At 45.2% G+C, this 19312-nt stretch overlaps 4 protein-coding genes and 2 non-coding genes across 6 annotated transcripts; 4 read left to right on the top strand and 2 right to left on the bottom strand.

Moving 5' to 3' along the window:
• On the bottom strand, positions 870-3717 carry LOC8068975 (RGG repeats nuclear RNA binding protein A). The gene is made up of 6 exons (XM_002440082.2): positions 3281-3717; positions 2609-3002; positions 2376-2520; positions 1758-1916; positions 1613-1675; positions 870-1283 (listed from the first exon to the last, which is right to left on the bottom strand). Exons 1-6 carry the CDS (start codon positions 3453-3455, stop codon positions 1098-1100), a joined length of 1122 nt encoding a protein of 373 aa, XP_002440127.1. The 5' UTR covers positions 3456-3717; the 3' UTR covers positions 870-1097.
• TRNAV-UAC lies at positions 5397-5469 on the top strand. Its single transcript has one exon. It is a non-coding gene; the product is annotated as a tRNA-Val (tRNA).
• Positions 5466-6254, top strand: LOC8068974. Its single transcript, XM_021448026.1, has one exon. It carries the CDS (start codon positions 5513-5515, stop codon positions 6011-6013), a length of 501 nt encoding a protein of 166 aa, XP_021303701.1. The 5' UTR covers positions 5466-5512; the 3' UTR covers positions 6014-6254.
• On the top strand, positions 7644-10578 carry LOC8085902. Its single transcript, XM_002441387.2, has 4 exons — positions 7644-7907; positions 8083-8286; positions 8858-8968; positions 9062-10578. The coding sequence occupies exons 1-4, from the start codon at positions 7704-7706 to the stop codon at positions 10286-10288; spliced, it is 1746 nt and encodes a 581-aa protein (XP_002441432.1). The 5' UTR covers positions 7644-7703; the 3' UTR covers positions 10289-10578.
• On the top strand, positions 11917-11989 carry TRNAK-CUU. The gene has a single exon. It is a non-coding gene; the product is annotated as a tRNA-Lys (tRNA).
• On the bottom strand, positions 13298-18633 carry LOC8085901. The gene is made up of 9 exons (XM_002440081.2): positions 17496-18633; positions 16327-16566; positions 16019-16232; positions 15808-15917; positions 15503-15702; positions 14684-14787; positions 14193-14380; positions 13903-14102; positions 13298-13724 (listed from the first exon to the last, which is right to left on the bottom strand). The coding sequence occupies exons 1-9, from the start codon at positions 18616-18618 to the stop codon at positions 13506-13508; spliced, it is 2598 nt and encodes an 865-aa protein (XP_002440126.2). The 5' UTR covers positions 18619-18633; the 3' UTR covers positions 13298-13505.

Genomic DNA, 19312 nt, shown 5'->3' with positions numbered 1-19312 from the left:
CAGAACTAAAACAAAAAATATTCGTTTAGTACTGTCCTGATGGTTCGAGCTCCTCCATAATTTCTCCGGCCGAGTGAAGAGTGGGGTTGCTCGCAATCGCAATGGAGATGCTCTCCAACCAACGCGGTCGGTGTTCGGCGAGCTCGTGAGCCGGTCCATATATCCTTCCTGTTCTCCAAGTTCGATAAGGAATCGGAGACGGCGGGGACGATGCAGGAGGACATGCAGAAGCTGCGCGGCGCCACCTGCTGCTGAGGAGCGGCGCGATCGTGCAGGACGCCGAGAAGCGGAACGTCCCGAGCTTGGCCATGCTGCAGCAGCTCAAGGCCTTCTGAGGGACAGCACGCCGAGAGAGGAAGCTGCCAAGCTGGTGTAGGGTTCTCACGAGGTCAAAACAGTTGTTAAAGAAGAACATCTCCATGGTTGGTGAATACTCTACCAACCAGATCATGTCAAGTCCATTTTCTCAACCCCGGTTTGCTTGGAGCTTGTTGGAGCCTTCTCAAACCGGAGCCTGGCAAATGCATCCTGGCCGGGAACATCAGACGCCGCAAGGGACGTATGAGAGATCTTGTACTGGAAAGTCACGGATTCCACCGCACTTCAGCTACATTTGTACATGTGAAATCCGTGATATGTCGACGCAATGACGCACGCACCATAACACATGTAACTACAGAAGTGGTTGTGCTTTGTTTCATTTTATATGCTGGACGTGTGTAATATGTGTGTGCTGTGGTGGGTGATCTTACCGTGTATAACCAATGGCATGCCTGTGTCCTACATGTGCAGATTTTCCATACTACACTACATTACTGTTAAGACAATTGATAAAGGCGCTTTCCGCAAGAAAAAGAAAACTGCAAATATAGCCACAAAACAGAAACAAAGCTGGTAACTCATGACTGGTTCTCGAGTAAAACGGCAAATAGCCTAACAAAATTCTGACAGACAACTCTGATATACAAAGTCGACTCACAGCAGGGAATAAACAACATGCGACACCATTATGTCTGATTAGCAGTGACACAGTAATCTGCAAAGCAGAACCCGACTTTGACAGCAAAGACGATATGGATTTTCAGGTACCAGATGTTTCACTTCCCACCAAGCGAAGGGAACTGGGATTGGTCTTGAATTGCAGGAGCAGCTGGTGGGGCATGATAACCCCCACCATATCCCCCTCTGAAACCTCCACGGTCTCCACGGCCCCTGCCACGGCCGCGCCCGCCATAGTACCTTTCTCCTTCAGCAGGTTTCAAGAACTCATTGATGCTCACGGACTGGGAGAGAGAGGAAAAAAAAGAAATAAGTGAATCATTCCCTCATTAGCAGTAGATATACAGTAAAAAAGAGTGAACCTGGTGATCTGATTGAAAGCACAAGCAGGAGAAATCACTATGGCAAAGTTATAGCCACAGGACAAAGGAATGGCAAATGAATCCAAGACCAAGAGAGTAAATTTTAGTGTGTTCATGGAGTTCAAATAAGACAGTGGGCTACGCGCCATAATTAACTGGCAATGGTCAATTTCACCAGTGTGGAAATAAAAAAATAGCATTTTTCAGCAGCTTGATAGGAGGAAATCAGGACAATTAGAGAGATGCAAGACCTTCTTAGCGCGTTCATCACGATCAGCATTTTCTTTCTTCTTCAGAGCATCCTTATCAGAACCCTGCCAAGAAAATAATAATCAGGCTTGGACATGTCCATTACATTATAAGAGCAGAAAAAATTTAGGCATAATGAAAATTTACCAGCTTCACGAAAATTTCATCATTTCCTTTCTTGTTTGCAAGCGGCTGCATAGACTGCAGGTCCCTATCAACTTCAACCTTCCTCTCTTCAGTCTTAAGGGCAAGAAGTGACTTCCGCTTTTCCTCCCTTATTTTCTCAAACTCCTCAAGAGTCATCTCCTACATCATCAAAAAATTTGGTCAGACGATCATCAACATGGAAACACATATCAGTACAATAATGGATAAGGGAAGTTCCTTATGGGAAACAGGTGTCATGATCACCAAGCTTAAAATTGCCCATATAGAATAAAAGATGTAGGTAAGAAAATATTAGAACTGTTCCAAATTTGAAGTCAAATAACTGCACTGGATTACATTACTGCTGCTGCTGCTAATCACCTGCTATAGCAACTCATACAGCTATTGAGTCTACCTTACTCAAAAGTTTCTAGAAAACTTGTCTGTTACACACATTTTCATCAGTTCCATGAATGTGGCAGGTTGTTGTTGCAATGTTAAATAACCACAGAAGATCCACATGTTTATTTCAAATCAATTCAATATCAAACAAAAAAAGCAAGTTAACAACAAAATCATAGCCTTTAGGACAGAAGATCAAAGCAGGGAGAAGTATACCTTATCCTCTTCCTTCTCTTCTTCCTCATTAGCTGTGGCATCCTTGTTCTCCTTGTTCTCCTCTGCCTGTGGAGTATCCTCCAGTGCACCCTGCTTCTCAGGAACAGGGGCCTTCTCTTCCAGCTTCAGGCCTTCCTCAGTTTCCCTGGTCATCCAAACAGCACAACATGTTAGTTCTATCTTCAGAAATGTGCACTTCAACAGCTAATACAACAAAAACCTAGCTATCTTACCGGGCGATAAATTCATCAGTGGTAGTTCCCCAGTTCCCACGGCCTGAACCCTCGCGCTTCATTTCAAACCCACGGCCAGTACCGCTATGGCGTTCATAGGGCCTCCGAGGTGGCCTCTCAGAATCATCACCAAATTCACCATCACGGTATCCACCCCGCCGGCCTCCGCCGCCACCACGGTACGGTGGACGAGGGCCCCTCTCTCTGTCCTGGGCTCCTTCTTCGCCTCCAGCTCTGGCACCTCCTCCAGTACCATATCCTCCCTGAAACCCATTAGCATCTTCGCTGCCATAATCACGGTTCTGACCATATCCTCGCCCTCCTCTGCCACGACCACGTTCGCCACGCCCATAACCACCACGGGAGGGGGCACTACCACTGCGGGCCTCCTTCACTGAAACATTTGGAGCATGTAAGCATTCCATATATTGAAAAAAAAGCTTTTTTTGTGACGGAAATGGCCTAAAATCACATGTACTACTACTATAATTATACTGGATGTAGTTTTCCTTAAGATGACATCCGAATCAATGTATCGTCTATGCTAATCAGCAGGATATCCTAAAATTGTTCAGAAAAAAAACAATATTTCCATGGTCCACGCCTCAGGATGAGGATAAAACCTATATTAAACCCCAGATCCAACAACCACGCGACCGAACCCGAACTCACCGGCCTGAGCAGGGGGGACAGGCTTGGTTGGCAACTTGGCGGGGCCGGCGGTCGCCGCCGCCGCTTGCTTCTTCGCCTCGGCCTTCTGCTTGGCTGCCGCGGCGGCGGCCAGCAGCTGCGTGGGGTCGTCGTTGTCGTCGGCGCCCAGGAGTTCAAAGGGATTGATGGTCGTCATGGAGACGGCGGCGGCGGCGAAGGTCACACTACACTCGCGTACTTGTAGGTGGGGACTGGGGAACTGACCCTTCTGGCTACAAGAACCTCCTGCAAGCCCGCATCGCCATGGCTCTGCCGAGGTCAAGGAGCTGGAGGAGGCTAAGGTTTCGGCGGCGGCGGACCGGAGGCAGCTGGTGGAGCCGAAGAAGATGAAGAGAGGGGGAGAAATGTGTGAGGAACGTACAAACCCTAGCCGCGCTTCTAGTCCCCCAGTCCTACTGCGCGAGCCCATATCCTATCGCCATCGACTGGGCGCAAGAAAATGACCTCCCTACCCTCGTTCGAACGGGGATTCGCAGGCCGAGTTGCGTGGCCCGATGGGTACTTTCGGGATTCCGTGCTTGGTGGGTCCGCGGGATTGATTCTGCAACCGTGGGCGAGCGGCGGCTGTTGCCCGCGGCCGTGAGATTGCGATCGAGCGGCTGAGATTGCTCGCCGCGTGCCGGAACGGGGGCTTCGCCTGTCGGTGTGGAAGGATTCTCCGCGGCCGTGCTCCGTGATGACGGCATTGTGGTGTGCGTGCGTCCGGGGTTTGAAGCGGCTTCCTACCTGAAGCAAAGCACCGATGAATGGCGACCCAGTTTAGCACAGAAATATCGATTCTCTAATCTTCTTCCACATGAAATTCCAAGTCCAACGACGAGAGAAAGACAATTATAATCCTGGTCAAAAGGTCATACGAAGGGTCTAAAGGCATGATTTAACAATAGACACCGTTACTTTCTTTGAGATAGTCCATATCCCAATCAACCTTACTTTGTAGAATTAGATTAGACAAAATGTCTAAAACTGTCCCACCCCTTAGCTTATTCAAAGCTGATTACTTAACCCCACGGCAATGAAACTACATATCTATCACAAACTATTCGAAATATTCTAAGCAGTCTCCGTCACGTTTAGAGATGCTAGCAAACATATATACACATCGCAACGAGGCATATAATTTTATTGTACGACGCTCATACCAAATATAATGACATAACAACTTTTGTTTATTTTAATTAGGGTTGATCCAATTTAAATTAAATCCAAGGCTCATATTAAATATCACAGCAACAAATATTTAATCATATACAGAAAATTATCTCAACTTAAATGGATGTAGTGTCATACGTTATGTGAAAATAGAAACATTTGCATAACTCAAATGATCAAACGTCGGGCACATGTATATATGTAGTGTACATTCATTGTTAGCGATCAAGATCTTTTTGACAAAACTTGTATCGTTTTTTAAGCAAGAACTATGAAAGCATTGAGACGACTTCACGTCCAATTCTATCTTATCGATTTGCTGACTTTTCTTATATATACAACAATAGTTATGTTCAGTGATCGAATGATTTGTTGTACATATAATTTTGTAAATAATCAAACTTTATTGCCAGATGCTATTAACTATTCTCTTCATTCCAAATTATAAGTTAGGGGTGTTTAGTTTAAAAAAATGCAAAATGCAAAATGTCAACTATTTTGGAATAGTGGAATGCAAAATGCCAAAATTTTTAGGGCATGTTTAGTTCCATCCAAAATCCAGAATTTATTGTCTTATGAGAGCCTCTTGAGGATCATTTTGAGTTTTTGGCCACTTGAGGACGAGAATAACCACCTTTTTATAAAAAAATTGCATGGTGTTTAGTTCCATTTTACAAAATGATAGACCAAATCTCAAAATTTTTTAGGAAAAAAAGGAACTAAACACCCCCTAAATTGACTTTTTTTGCACATAGATTTATAATATACAAATTTCAAAATAACTTATAATTTAGAATAGATTAAGACATGGAGTATATAATATGCCGTCAATGCCGGAGATAACTGAGCCCAGTGCCTTTGGTAATGCTGGAGGCTTAGTACATAGTTACGCTTAATAAGTACAAACTAAATCAAAACCATCAAAGTTGCTGTGGTGTAGTGGTTATCACGTCAGTCTTACACACTGAAGGTCTCCAGTTCGATCCTGGGCAGCAACATTTCTACCCATGCTTTTATATTTTATAAAATTTTTAATTCATTATGTATATTTTTTTCTCGCTACCAGTTGAACTTCGTCTCCTTTCTTCCCCCGCACCTTTATTTTTTTTTCATCAATCACAAAAGAAAATAACACATCTCGTTCGACGTTCCAGCCATCCAGGCTCTCTGCTGTCATCCTTTCGCTGCCCACCGGCCACCGGGCACCGGCATCGCGAACAGTCGGGAGCCCATCCAGGCATCCACAGCTTCGGCCAGGTGCGCCGCGCGTCCGTGGCGGCGATGGGCGCGGGGGGTAGCCGGGCGCGGCAGAACGCGATGCGCTCGGGGGTGGTGGTGCTTGGCGCCGTGGCCTTCGGCTACCTCTCCTTCCGCGTGGGATTCAAGCCCTACCTCGACCAGGCCCAGGAGGCCATGGACTCCGCCCCCGACCCCACCCCGACCACCACCGCGGCGAGGGACGCGACCGATGACCCCGCCGCCGGCAGCACCGACGGAGACCTCGCGCCGTCCAAGGACCCGGCCGTCGTGCTCCGCGACTGAGGCGGCGGGCCGCGAGCGCGCGAAGGTTTGGTTTGGTTGCGCCATTTTGGCAAACACCTTGTACGCGGGCCTTGGCTTGCTTCGACTGTTTTGGTAGTACTAATAATGTACTCTGGACACAGTTTCATTCTGTTTTTTGAAAGGAACACAGTTTCATTCTGTCACCCTGTGTGAGATCCTCTTTCCTGCTGTTTTGAACTGATTTCTGTTTGATGCCCACATAAAAGCTTGCTGTTCGATCCATCATTATGCATTGCGAAGAAATCGATTCAAAGCTTCAAGCAGTGGTAGTGTTGGATGATCCGAGGAAACGCACGGGCTGTTACTTGTGTAAGTTTCCCATTCTAGCTGATGAACTCTACCAGGAAGATGAGAGTGGGAGTAAGGTGGAAAGCAGAACTCCCATCGGATTATCGAGAAGGTACTATTAATCAAGGTCATGAAATTGATCATAGAAGAAGCCAAGGGCATGCTTATGACGCTTTGCAGACTATATGGCTATGTCAAGAACAAGATAATTCTTGTTTTTTGGGTGACATTAAGTTTAAAACTTAACCAAATGTAAAAAAAAAAAAACTATTATTTTATATGGTAATTCTATTGGCTATGTCCGTTTCTTCCGGTAGAAAGCTTCTAGAGGAATGCCTTGTTCGTCTATCAAATCTGCCAAACATTACATGTTGTTTCTTTGTGTTTGGATCCAGGAACTAAAGTTTAGTTCGTGTCGCATCGGCCAAGTACTAACTAGGATGAGTAAACATAAGCTAACTATAAAACTAATTGCACAAGAATAGACTAGTTAATGAGACAAATCTATTAAATCTAATTAATCTATTATTAGCATATGCTTACCGTAGCAACATGTTGTCAAATCATGGACTAATTAGGCTTAATAGATTTATCTCGCAAATTGACCTCCATCCGATTTTTGAAATTAGTCTATATCTAATACTGCTAATTAGGCCTTGTTCAGTTCCCAAAATTTTGGGTTTTTGGGCATTGTAGCATTTTCATTTTGATTTGACAAATATTATTCAATCATGGACTAACTAAGCTCAAAAGATTCATCTCGCGATTTACAGACAAACTGTGTAATTAGTTTTTGTTTTCATCTATATTTAATACTTTATGCATGTGTTGCAAAATTCGATGTGATGAAAAATTTTGAATTTTTTTGAAAACTAAACAAGGCCTTAGTGTCAAAACATCACAGGGCAAAATGTTGTGTAGGGCATCTTCAAATTTGAGTTATAAAGTTGTTTGATATTCATAAATATGTGGCACCTTCAAATTTTGAGTCATAAATTCTTTTAATAACGAGACTGAAACCTGAATTTTGCAGAATTTAAAATGTAGACAAAGAAAGGATGAATGTCCATACATCTAAACCATGACAAATCGAGATTTTCCATAGAAATGCCACAATCGATGGATGCAGACTCCCACGGCATGAATCTTTAGCGAAAAACAAAAGAAACAGAAAAACAAAAACAAAAAAAACTGCCGTGCCGGCTCGGAGCCTCGGACGCGGGACGCCTAGGCCTAGGCTCTTGTCTCTTGGGCTCTCCGCCTCTCTATTCGGCCTTGGCTCTTGCCCAAAACAGCATTCAAAATTCCCCGTCTCCAGATATACCAGAGTCCAGAGCCTTCCCTTCCCGACCGTTGCGCCCACCCTCGCTCTCCCCCAACTATGCAGAAGAGACTCGGAGGCAACTCGACGGCGCGGCGGCGCCATCTCAGCGGCCTCTCCGGCAGCAAGGCGCGCCCGGCGCTGGAGTCCCTGATCGGCAAGCCCCCTCCCCCCGCCGACCCCGCCACCCCTGCCACCCGGACGACCGACGCCGAGGTCGACGCGGCGCTCGCCCGCACCGCCCTCGCGGGCATCGTCTCCCAGGTCGAACCCCCCCCCCCTCCACTCGAAACCCTATCTCTCTGTTCTGCATCTCCTTTGGTACTCGCTCGAACTATCTGCTCAAATTAGACTGGTATTTGCGCTTGCATGCACTATTCGCGATGTGGATTGACAAATTCGTGCTGATGTGTTTGGCTACTTGTGTTCTACTATGCAGAAGAGCCTCAGAGCCAACTCGACGGCGCGGCGGCGCCCGCTCACCGTCCTCTCCGGCAACATGGTGCGCCCGGCGCTGGAATCCCTGATCGGCAAGCCCACTCCTCCGGCCACCCCTGCCGCCCAGGCGACCGCTGCCGAGGTCGACGCGGCGCTCGACCGCCTCCTCTTCGCCCGCACCGACCTCGCGGGCATCATCACCCAGGTCGACCCCCCTCCACTCGGAACCCTAGCTATCTGATCTTCATCTGCTTTGGTAATTGGTGATTTCATGATGTCGGAACTTGTGCGTCCTTTAACAAAATGAACTGTCGATCGAACTATCCGGTCAAATTAGATTGGTAGTCGCGTTTGCCTGCATTATTCGTGATTTCGGTTGGCGAGTTTGTGGTGATGTGCTTGAATACTTGTGTACTGCTAGTTTCATACTATTAGTTTCAGAAAGGTAGTGCTTAATAAACCTCATTCCTGATTCTGTTGCTATGTTTTTGTAGAGCTTATCTGTTTATTCTACTCAATTTGTGAGCAGCAATTGGAATATTGCAGTTATAAAAGAAGGCGAATAACATAATATCTTTGTGTTTTCCTAAACTGGAATGTAACTCATTCGTTTGTGCACAAATCAATTAGTGGCTGGCTGATCCCTGAACCCTGATTCAGTTAGTGCACAAATCAATTTGTGTTTATGCTAAAAAAATATTTTGAAAAGTCAGTTTTTCTGTCTGTGTAACATAAACATACTCTTCTAACGTTTTCACATTCTTTTTGTTTGTCAGGTTGACGAATTGCTTTCTGATGCCCTTAAATACGAAACTGTGTCCAAAAGAGCAACACAAGAGATAGAATCCTTTAATGTCTTCTTAACAGACACTAAGGCTTCCTTCAAGGTATGTACTGTAATCAAATCTTTCATTATCCTCTATGTATGAGCCCCTGGTATTGCAGTTCTCTTTACCATCATGCCTTTCCTTTGTAAGCAGCAATGGTCTTCAAGACTGAAGCAAGCACTAGAGACTGGTCCGGTGAAAACTGAAGCTATCTCAAAAAACACACCGGAAATGTGCCTAAATACTGCTGCAAAAGGGAATGGCAAGCTGATCATCATCAGCAGCAAGCTACCTGATACAGATCCAGTAGCGTCACCTTGCAGCAACTTCACTGAGCCCGACATGATTGTCTCACCTTCACCACTTGTTTCATGGCACACTGGATCGTGTATGGTCGAGAGCGGAAAGCAGCTGTTTCACTTGACACCAGTGCCAAAAACAAAAGCATGCTCATCAAGGTGCACAACATCAAAAACCCAGATGAACACAGCTTCTAGCATTGACGAGTCGAATAATCTTCTCAGACTTTCAAAGCTAACCATTTCTGATGATAATCATCCTGATCTAGAGCAAAGTGTGAAGGCAAAGGAATCATGGACTGGCACCATGACACCTCATGTTGCTCCAGCAAACAAGGCCTCACTAGAGGACAAGCTCTGTTCGCCTTGCACTTCCTCAAATCAGAAGAGCAGAGCACTACCTAGATCATGCCTGAAGACAGCATTATCTAGCAAGCAACAGTTGTTCTCTCCAATCCCGGAGGACTCAAGAAAGGAAGATATTGATAGCAATGGTCCAACTGGGGATGACAAACGTTCTGGATCATCTGATGAAATCTTGAAGGATCTGGCGTCAAGGTATGACATTTATGGGCTCGATCAATCCACCAGACAAGCTGAAGATCCTCCAACTGGGGATGACAAACGTTCTGGATCATCATCTGATGAAATCTCAAAGGATCTAGCATCAAGGTATGACATTAATGGGCTCAATCGACCCACCAGACAAGCCAAAGATCCTCTTGAGTGGTCTCTTGAGTGGTTTCTGTCACCACTCAAGACCATGGTGTTAACAGATCCATCAGACAATAATCCACTTCTAATTCCAGCTTGGACTAACATGGAGGGGAAACTGAATGTTCCAGATGACAAGTCCATCCAAACCCCTTCTTTGCATGGCAAGGCCTTGCTTGGTACCCCCTGGAAAGGCTTGGAAAGCACGAACCTGAAGGGAAGGTTGGCTGGAGAAACTACTCTCAAGAAAGAACTGTGGACTCGATTTGAGGCGGCTTCAGCCAATGAGCTGCACTTTGATAAGGCGCGCTTCCAGAAGACAGATGCAAAATGTTTCCTAGACATGCTTGAAGAAGAGGCATCATGATTCTAGATTGTAGAGTAGCAGGTCGGTTGGCAGTTAGGCACTTGGGTTAGGCTTTTTTTGGTTGTAGCAGTACTGTAGACTGCGATCAGACCCTCTTTGCCGATGTCTGAGTGCTTAAATCCGAACTGAAACGCTCAAATGCAACATCAGTGGCCAGTTGTTATTGCGGCAGAGTGCATTCGTCAATTGTCATGGTCAGGTTGAGCTCTCGAAGCTTCTGTTGAATGGCCTCAAAGTGTTGCAAATGTTTATTGTTCTAAGATGAAGATAAAACTTGTTATATTTCTGCATTGTCTCGTGCTTAGTTTGTACTCCTCAAACCTCAATGGTACCACAGCTATGTGATCATGGCTGTTGGTTGCCTTGCCGCTTGCGGCGAACGCCCTGCTGACATCTATCTTTTTTTTGAGAGAGAGGATGGTAGAATCTTATTTATACGTTCCTATAAAAAAACTACCTTCCTCTCTCTCTCTCTCTCTCTCTCAAAAAATGATAGATGTCTGTGTTGCTTTTCACCTGTTTGTTTCCAACTCCCCATAGCTTTGGTTAGCTACAGTAGGGATGAAAATGAAAATAATAATCTCTGATTTTTGTTTTCGATTTTTAGGGCTAAATGACAATGAACGGTAAACGAAAAAATGAAAACGATAACGGTAAAAATAATAAAAAACGAAAGCGAAAATGATTTTGCCTTCTTCCGATCGTTTTCGAAGATTCCGCATTTAATTGGTAATTTACCGTTGATAATTACCATTCAAAGGTCTTTAATTAATGATATGCCTAACTTTCATCTTTAGGAAGCCTACACAGGCTACAACCTCCTAGAGGAACTCTAATAATTCTATTTTGATCACTATTATATGTCGAGTCAACTTGGAACATGATCATTTATATTGTGTCTTTGTCAAGAATTGGCGTATTGTCGCGTGATTTGCTACTGTTTGAGATCTAACATTGTGTGAACAGCTTGTGATCTTGTCAATCGTGGCTTTATTTAACATTGTTATGTGAGATAGGTTGAGTTATATAACTCTTTTCATGTTCGATAGTTTGTCGTGTTTATTGTTTTTAGGATATCATTGTCATGGATTCCGATTGTTCTCGATATATTTTTCCAATCGACCACTATCGTGTTTCAAAATTACCGAAATATCGACGTCGTATTCATTTCCGATAATATCGTACCGATTTCGTTTTCGAGAAAAAAATATGAAAACAAAAATGATTTGGCCTCCTATCGTTTCGATCATTTTCATCCCTAAGCTACAGCATAGCCCATGGGGACATTAGCCTGTTCATTTAAGCTTATATGTCGAATCTGCCAGCCATTCAATAGTATTTTTCTCTCACAATAAATTAATCAACCGTACTTTCAATTATGACTTATAAACTAAGCAAATATGCTTATTGTTTATACTTCGTTCGTTTTTAAACATACAACTCTAGGACATGCTAATTACTAGTTCATTCGTATATTTATACTGGAGGGTTACTCCATTTTCATACATGCTACCATTACTGTGCTCTAAACATTCCCTAGACATGCCATTAGTTAAGCGATGGCTTGACCCCTTCTTTTTGGGACAGTATTCAAACTTAGAGGACCTATTACTCCAATGAAACAAACTGCCCGTCTAGCTCAGTCGGTAGAGCGCAAGGCTCTTAACCTTGTGGTCGTGGGTTCGAGCCCCACGGTGGGCGATTTTTAAATAACTTTTTTTACCAGCACAAGCTTTCTTACTGATTGCTTTTTTACGGTGGGCGTTTTTCTAATATTCTTTTTACCAGTATAGGCTTTCTTACTGATTTCTATTTTAACTTTTTTACCGGCACAAGCTTTCTTACTGATTTCTTTTTTTAGCTTTTTTACCAGTACAAGCTTTCTTACTTAGCGCAAATCTTGGTAACCAGCAGCACGTCTGGCTGCACGTATGTTAGGAGCGCAAATCTTTGGACTTGTCCGTATGAGACCATATATGTATTTTGGAATGTAACGTATGTAGCTTTGGGACAGACTCTGAGCATAAAAAAGGAGCCCTCAGCTAGGCTGAGGAGGAACGCTCAAATCGGCCGCTCCTGGCCAACCAGGCTGGGCAGATGCAGCCGTTTACGTGACTAACTGTGTATTGGTGCGTGATTAGTAAATATCAAGTGATATTAGTGTGCTTTAAAGTTGATTAAGATATAATTAAATAAAATAAGACCTATAAGAGTGTATTCGTACACAAATAAAAATTATAATCATAATCTTATAATATTTTTATCTCATACAGCTTATCTTCATATAGGCAACCAAACAGCATCTAATCAGAATCTGGCTCCACCTATGCATGCAACTAAACTAGGCTTCCTGCATGCATCCGACCAGGCCAGGCAGCCTGGCCTTGTTTAGTTCCAAAATATTTTACAAAATAGGAATAGTAGCACTTTCGTTTGTATTTGACAAATATTGTCCAATCATGAACTAACTAGGCTCAAAAGATTTGTCTCGTTAATTTCGACTAAACTGTGCAATTAGTTTTTATTTTCGTCTATATTTAATACTCTATGCATGCGTCTAAATATTTGATGTGACGAAGAATTTAAAAAAATTTGAGAACTAAATAAGGCCCTAGAGCTGGCCTGGTTGGGATGAGAAAGAACCAAACAGGCTGCTGGTCCCATGGCTTCACACCCCCAGCTGGCCGGGACCTGCAGACCCGTGACTGTGAGGACGGACATACGCCGAATCGCCGGGCTACCTTTTGGGCATTGTTTAGTTTCATTTTTTTTAAAAAAACACGGTAGTATTTTTATTTATATTTAACAAATATTATCTAATTATAAACTAACTAGCTTCAAAAGATTCGTCTCGCAAATTGTACAATTAATTTTTTATCTATATTTAATGTTTCATGTATGTGCCGCAATATTCGATGTGATGGAAAATCTACAAAATTTTGCAAAACTTTTTGGAAACTAGGCCTTGAATGAGTACTGACGAGCAGAAATAACTGAACATAACATCAATGGAACTGAGCATAATATCAATGAACAAAATTGAATATTGATCTGGCGCTGTTATGTACAACAATGTTGAAGAATAAACTATGAACAAATTTTGCGGGGGCACGATTACAAGCCCCAGCCCTAATGGAACAATGTTTGTATTCCGGTACACGCTGTATAAGTGTGACTGTGTGGGAGTATCCAGACTGCTACAGAGGAAAACTTACTGTCACATCGCACCCAAGCCCCCGGCGACGGGTTTCGGGAGCCGCCGTCGCAAGCTCGATTTCTTCTCCTTTTTCCGCTTCACGGACGGCTTCTTGGACGGAGGAGCTTTCCTGCTACCTGCCCGGACTTTCCGAGATGGTGGTGCGTCGGTCGCCGCCACCGCCGAAGGGGGCATCCTACCGGACGCAATCATCTGCTCCAGTAGCTCCCGGTGGTACGCCTGGTGCAATGTCAACAGCGACAGATGTACTTGTGAGCTTAACATGTGCGGCCGGTAGGAGTACACACAAATTAAAAGGGACACTAGTTTATTTGTGCACTAACTGTCAGGCAGCCGTGCAACAGAAAAAGGTGGGGGAGGACCGAATGACATAATGGGTTTGGGTCAGCGGCAATACCTGAACGACAAAGTTGCGCCTCTCGCAGTCCATGAACATTTCGGGCATCCAGCCAACTCTAGCCCTGATTTTGTCCCGGACGGTGCTGAAACTTATTTGGTCCCTGGAGGTGAAGCGGTCAACTTCATTGAACCACAGACATGTGAAGAGGTTCGTGATGGGGATGTGTTCTCTGATGATCACACAGCCTTCAGGGACATCTGCATGTGAAGCAAAAGGGGCAACATTAGAATTTCAGCAAGAAACTGAAGTGCCATTACCATAATCTGATCCCTGATGAGATAACTAACCACTTGTGATGGGAAGCTTAGCAGTAGAATAATGTGTTAGGCCTTCATTTCTGTAAAACTCTATCTGGTAATCAATTGACGAGTTGTCATACTTTCCAGCGGCTTTGTTAGCTTCTGCTTCTTCAAACACATCAAAGCGTTTGTAATGCCGAGAGATTGCAAAAGTGGTATTCTTCCTCCACAGGAACCTAATATTAGAGTAAGTTATCCATTATCACTTACAACAGCCCAATTCACATGGAACACTCAAATAAATGCCGTACTAAAATGATAAGATACAAATATAAGAAAAACCAGCCACAGATTCAAATCTACTGTAACTAGTTCACGATAGTATTGGTTATAACAAATTAAAGTGAAGTTGCCCCGAATTCATTTAGCTTTCCTCAATTTGACAGGCTGTATATCTTTTCCAGATTTTCTCAAGAATAGAAGTATAGAACCATCAAAATGTAGGACATTACAAGTAAAGCTCTCTACATCAAGAATACCTCTCAAGCAGGAGATAGGGATCCGCAACAAGCTCAAGTTTTGCATCTATCCAAACTGAAAATCTCACATTTGGAAAAAGCCTATGGAGCAGAAGTTTTGGAATCTGCACAGATAAGTATTTGTCCATTTAACTTGATCAAAACAGCGTACAGATAAGAAGGTAACCATGCTGATGCAAATAACAAATACATTTTCTGCAATCAAACTACTACTAAAGTCAACAAAACTAATAGCTATATATATAAAAGAATTTTTAGACACCTGGAAGGAATTACTTCAAATAACACCTAGAAAACACATAATAAAGTGAAATTTGTGCCTTCTCTCATGATGAGTGGCCTTGACTACTGAATCATATAATAGTTACCTATTTGAAAACAAATAAAGGTTGCAGCAGCTATGTCAAGGCAAAAGAGCCAATAATGAAAATCAGTTATATAGGCCCGCGTATGTTGAGTATATATGAGAAAGAAATGATGGATAACACAAGAGCATAATTTGCATAGTAGCTCACTCAATAAGTTTGATAAGCATACATACTATCACTTTATCCATTTTTTTTCATAGTGTACACTTGAGCACTTAAGTTATCCCAAATTTCTTATGATGTTCTAACATATGGTAATAATTGAAAGCCTAGTGATTTCTTTCTGTTCCAAAAGAAGCTTTGTTGTCTTTAGATTAGGCACTATGTTGATATGAGATTCATATTCAGAAACTGAAGGGTTTTTTTTGTTGATTATTAAAATGGATGCTGATAATAGATGCACAAAACACAGGGGCAAAAAATGTGTTATCGCAATCCGTAAGATAGGCACCTTTCCCGTACGCCTTGGGTCTTCATAAGGGAGGTTTCGGACAACCACCAGCCTCCACAGTCCAACTTTATTATTATTGTACATAGAACTAGAATTCTTGACATAAGCCTCTGTTTCTTCATCGACAAACATATAGAAACATGCATTTGCCTTTGAAAATTCACTGATGTTCCTCGGATGTTGAATCATATCATAATTTCCTGAGCAATGGTATACAAACAGTGAGCAGAGAGATTCATTGCAATCACAAGGAAGACATTTTTTAGGACAAAGAGCTAATACTATTAGCGAACAGTGATGCATACCAAAAATAGCAGAAGCTACGACTAGCTCACGGCATTGCTCCATCTCTAGCAGATCATCATCCTTGATATCGAATCCAGTACCTTGTCCAGGCTTCTTTCCTCTGACAAAGCTGATAGCAATACAGAACATTCAATTCAGTACTCACATTGAAACTACATTTATTTTGAATAAGTGTAGATTTATTCTGGACAAGGGATACATGTAACCTACCCGCAGTGGACGGTCATTGATTCATTAATGTTGAAAGAATCGTTTCTCTGCTCCAGAGATGGATGCCCTCCAAATCCAGATCCCTGATTTGATAAATTTGCAGTAATACCATCTTCTGATACATAGTTTAAGTTCTTTAGGACAGGTGATGGTGAAGCTTGTAGGGGCATCAAGGCAAATGCCTGATCCACAGAAACATAGCAAACAGGGCATGCTACAGAAGAAAATGAGAAACAGAAAACACAATCAGTGATTATTTACAAACTAATTTGCCATGCTAGTAGAAAGATGCAAATAATAACTCTTACGTCGGGGTCCAGTGCGTTTCTTATCAACCAGGGGAGGAGGAACTGAGAAACCTTCACAAGGATGTGTAAAGTTTGCATATGAAAGATGAAGCCGATTTGGAAGCTCGATTTTGTTGACGACACTGGTGGAGTATTGGTTTCCGGACATCATTAGAGGCCGTGTTGTGCTGGGATACACTGACTTCTGTATGGCATTTGGGACTTCGTAATTATTTACAATACTAATTGAATTACTGTCATCTGAAACAAAGTTACGAGGAAAACAGTCAGTGGCTATACTACTTTGTAACCACAAGTCACATTCCAATAGAAAACAACTGTTTGACAATTCCTGAGAATATTGCACATTCTAACAAAAGTCGTACAACACGAGCAGCAAACTGAAAGGCTCATGGTTTGGAACATAAATCGAGTGTCCTGGATTGATCATCTCAATTAGCAACAAAATCCATTGCTAAAGGTCATGCAAGATAGGCACAAGCACAACAGAGCTCAGCTCAACTCAGCTATTTGAATTTTCTAAGAAAAAAAGAAACAAATGCCCAAAACATCTCAGAGTGAATTCCCTTAATCATTTTAGCCATAGCAATCAGCAGCTCAGCATGAAACATAATTACCCAAAAAAAAAACTATACACCACCTTTTATCAAAATACACACTAGCTCGCAATAGACCAGGTCATTGGCTAGTATATTAAACTATCCTTGGCGACACAGGACTACGATGTGAGAAGTGAGGAGGGGGTTATCACACTATCAGCACGGCGAGCATACAACAGGTCCTTGCATTTGACAGCATCCTCTACATGGAGTGGAGTATGCGCACACAATTGTTCCCCATTGTTTAAAACATAATGGACCAGTTCAAATTCTGTAAACGCCAGCTGCATGACCCTGTAACAGGTACAAGCATTTGACAGCATCCTCAACACGGAGTGGACTACGCACACACGATTGTTCCCCACTGTAAATGAAACACAACAAACCAGCTCAAATTCTTTAAACGCCAGCTGCATGACCCCAGCACACTGCTCTAGTATCTACTAAACTAAAAGGAACCTACATCACAAGGACGAGGCTAGCAAAGCAGAGCGCCAAACGCGCGCAGAAGCAGCAGCATTAGAGGAGGGGAGAGGAGACGAGCAAAGGTAGCTGGGATGGCGGGCGGACCTTTGACGACGGCGAAGAGGGAGCAGAAGACAGCCGCGGACGCGACGGCGAGCAGCAGGAGCACGCCGGCCCTGCGTCGGCCGACCAGCCGCAGCGCGCGGTGCAGCAGCTGCAGGCGCTCCTTCTCCCCGCGCAGCGGGCGGCAGGCGGCGCCGGCGCCCGCCTTCCTCCCGCCGCCGCTGCCGACGACGACAGCGGCCGCGAGGGAACCGTAGCTCCCGGACCGCAGGCCCAGCGAGGCCGCCGAGCCGGTCATCGCCGCCTGCGCCCCACTCTCATCCCAATCGCCGGATCCTGGGGCCCCGGGCCCGCGAGATCCCGCGCCGCGCGCACGAGATTCGGCGGCGGCGATGCGGTGCGGCGCGGCGCCCGCGGGTGGGAACCAGATCAGATATTCAGATGGGTGAGGGGAGCGAGCCGAGGCGGATGGATACTTAACGCGCGGGGCGCGTGGGATCGGAGGCAGAAGTAGAGTTGGGTGGGGGTTAGAAGCGCGGCGCGGCGGGGGCGGGGCGGGGCGGGGCTGGCGGCGACGCGGTTTTGCCTGTTCGGAATCGGAGAGCGAGCGAGCGGGCGGGCAGCGGAGCCGGGCGGGAGGGTAGGTGGTGCGCCGCGCCGGCCGAGCGAGGGAGCTCGTGATGCGATGCGATTTTGCGCGTGCTGGCCAGTGCCAGGCTCGGCCGAGACGGACGACCGCGCTCGCGCTTGGGGGGCGGTTCCTCGGCTCCTCGTCTGCTTCCTCTCCTCCGCCACGGGCGACTGGGCTGACTGCGCCGCGCCTGACACTGACCCCCGCTAGACGCCTAGGCGGACGCCGGACGGTTAATAAATAAACGCGGACGCCGGACGTCAGCGAGACGACGACGACGTACCGCCCCTCCTCGCCCCGCCCAGCCCTGATCCGTGAGCGAGAGCGACCGAGCCCGGGCGAGGGTGGGTCGGCCGCGGTGCTTGGCTGCTTGCCAGTGATTTGCCAATAAAAAATGGCCTTGGTTGGTTGGTGCCATTTCCATTTGGCACTTGGCGATCGCGTCGCAGGCAGAAGGGAGGGGAGGACGGCGGGGTCCGGTCCGTTCCGTCGGTGCGATGGCGAGGAGTGCTTGCCATGCCAATGCCATGGCATGGCAGGTGAGACAGCACGTTTCCATACACGGTTTGATTTGATGATGCAGGAGCTGGAGCTAAAGCGGTTTTAATTTATTGCCAGAAAAGAAAGTGAGAGGGGGTGCCGTGCATCCGCACCGCGCAGGCGTCGACTTCTTGTGGCTTTTCAGCGGTGGACATCGCGTGCCTTTTTCCTCTGAAACGACGTTTCAGCGGCCAGTTTTGCCTCCGTTTGGTTTTGGTCCGCCATCGGCTCGGCGTCGACTGCACCTGGACTTGTGTACTTGCGAAGCTTCAGCTGTTGCTAGATGTAGCGCGTGTTGGTCACTCAATCATTGGACGACGTTTGGTTGAGATGATCGCAACGTTTGAGCGAGCGAGGATCATGCGTCTTGGTACGTACGTACGCACGTAGGATCTGAAAGTGGCTACAGCTATCACGAGGCGCTGGTTGGCACTTGTGGGCAGAAACAGCCAAGCGTGGGGGGCGTGGGTCTATGGCTATATGTCGGTGAGACGATGAGAGCTGCAAAGGTGTATGTGCGACGAAATCGCCTCATACACAAGCGCCAGCGGTACCACAAGCCGGCCACTAGAGCCTCACGCGACGGTCCCTAACGTACACATACAGATCTGTCGTATACGAACCAAGCAACAAGCGTTTATGGCTGCTCAATCTTATCTTGTTCCGGCATAAATGCAGGCACGTGTAC

The sequence above is a fragment of the Sorghum bicolor genome, chromosome 9, assembly GCF_000003195.3.
Source record: "Sorghum bicolor cultivar BTx623 chromosome 9, Sorghum_bicolor_NCBIv3, whole genome shotgun sequence".
Classification (NCBI taxonomy): domain Eukaryota; kingdom Viridiplantae; phylum Streptophyta; class Magnoliopsida; order Poales; family Poaceae; genus Sorghum; species Sorghum bicolor.
The sequence above is the reverse complement of the archived record's forward strand: the minus strand, read 5'-3'. Positions and strand labels throughout refer to the sequence as shown.

Bases quoted from the DNA above. Each gene is read 5' to 3' on its own strand.
- LOC8068975 (XM_002440082.2), bottom strand. From the start codon at position 3,455: ATGACGACCATCAATCCCTTTGAACTCCTGGGCGCCGACGACAACGAC. The intron at 2,521-2,608 runs GTAAGATAGCTA...TTGGATGACCAG, and splicing joins ACTGATGAATTTATCGCCCG to GGAAACTGAGGAAGGCCTGA. The intron at 1,676-1,757 runs GTAAATTTTCAT...TTTTCTTGGCAG, and splicing joins ATGAAATTTTCGTGAAGCTG to GGTTCTGATAAGGATGCTCT.
- LOC8068974 (XM_021448026.1), top strand. From the start codon at position 5,513: ATGTATATTTTTTTCTCGCTACCAGTTGAACTTCGTCTCCTTTCTTCC.
- LOC8085901 (XM_002440081.2), bottom strand. From the start codon at position 18,618: ATGCCATGGCATTGGCATGGCAAGCACTCCTCGCCATCGCACCGACGG. The intron at 15,703-15,807 runs GTATGCATCACT...ACCATTGCTCAG, and splicing joins CGTAGCTTCTGCTATTTTTG to GAAATTATGATATGATTCAA. The intron at 13,725-13,902 runs GTATTGCCGCTG...ACATTGCACCAG, and splicing joins GGCGCAACTTTGTCGTTCAG to GCGTACCACCGGGAGCTACT.
- LOC8085902 (XM_002441387.2), top strand. From the start codon at position 7,704: ATGCAGAAGAGACTCGGAGGCAACTCGACGGCGCGGCGGCGCCATCTC. The intron at 7,908-8,082 runs GTCGAACCCCCC...TCTACTATGCAG, and splicing joins TCGCGGGCATCGTCTCCCAG to AAGAGCCTCAGAGCCAACTC. The intron at 8,287-8,857 runs GTCGACCCCCCT...TTTGTTTGTCAG, and splicing joins TCGCGGGCATCATCACCCAG to GTTGACGAATTGCTTTCTGA.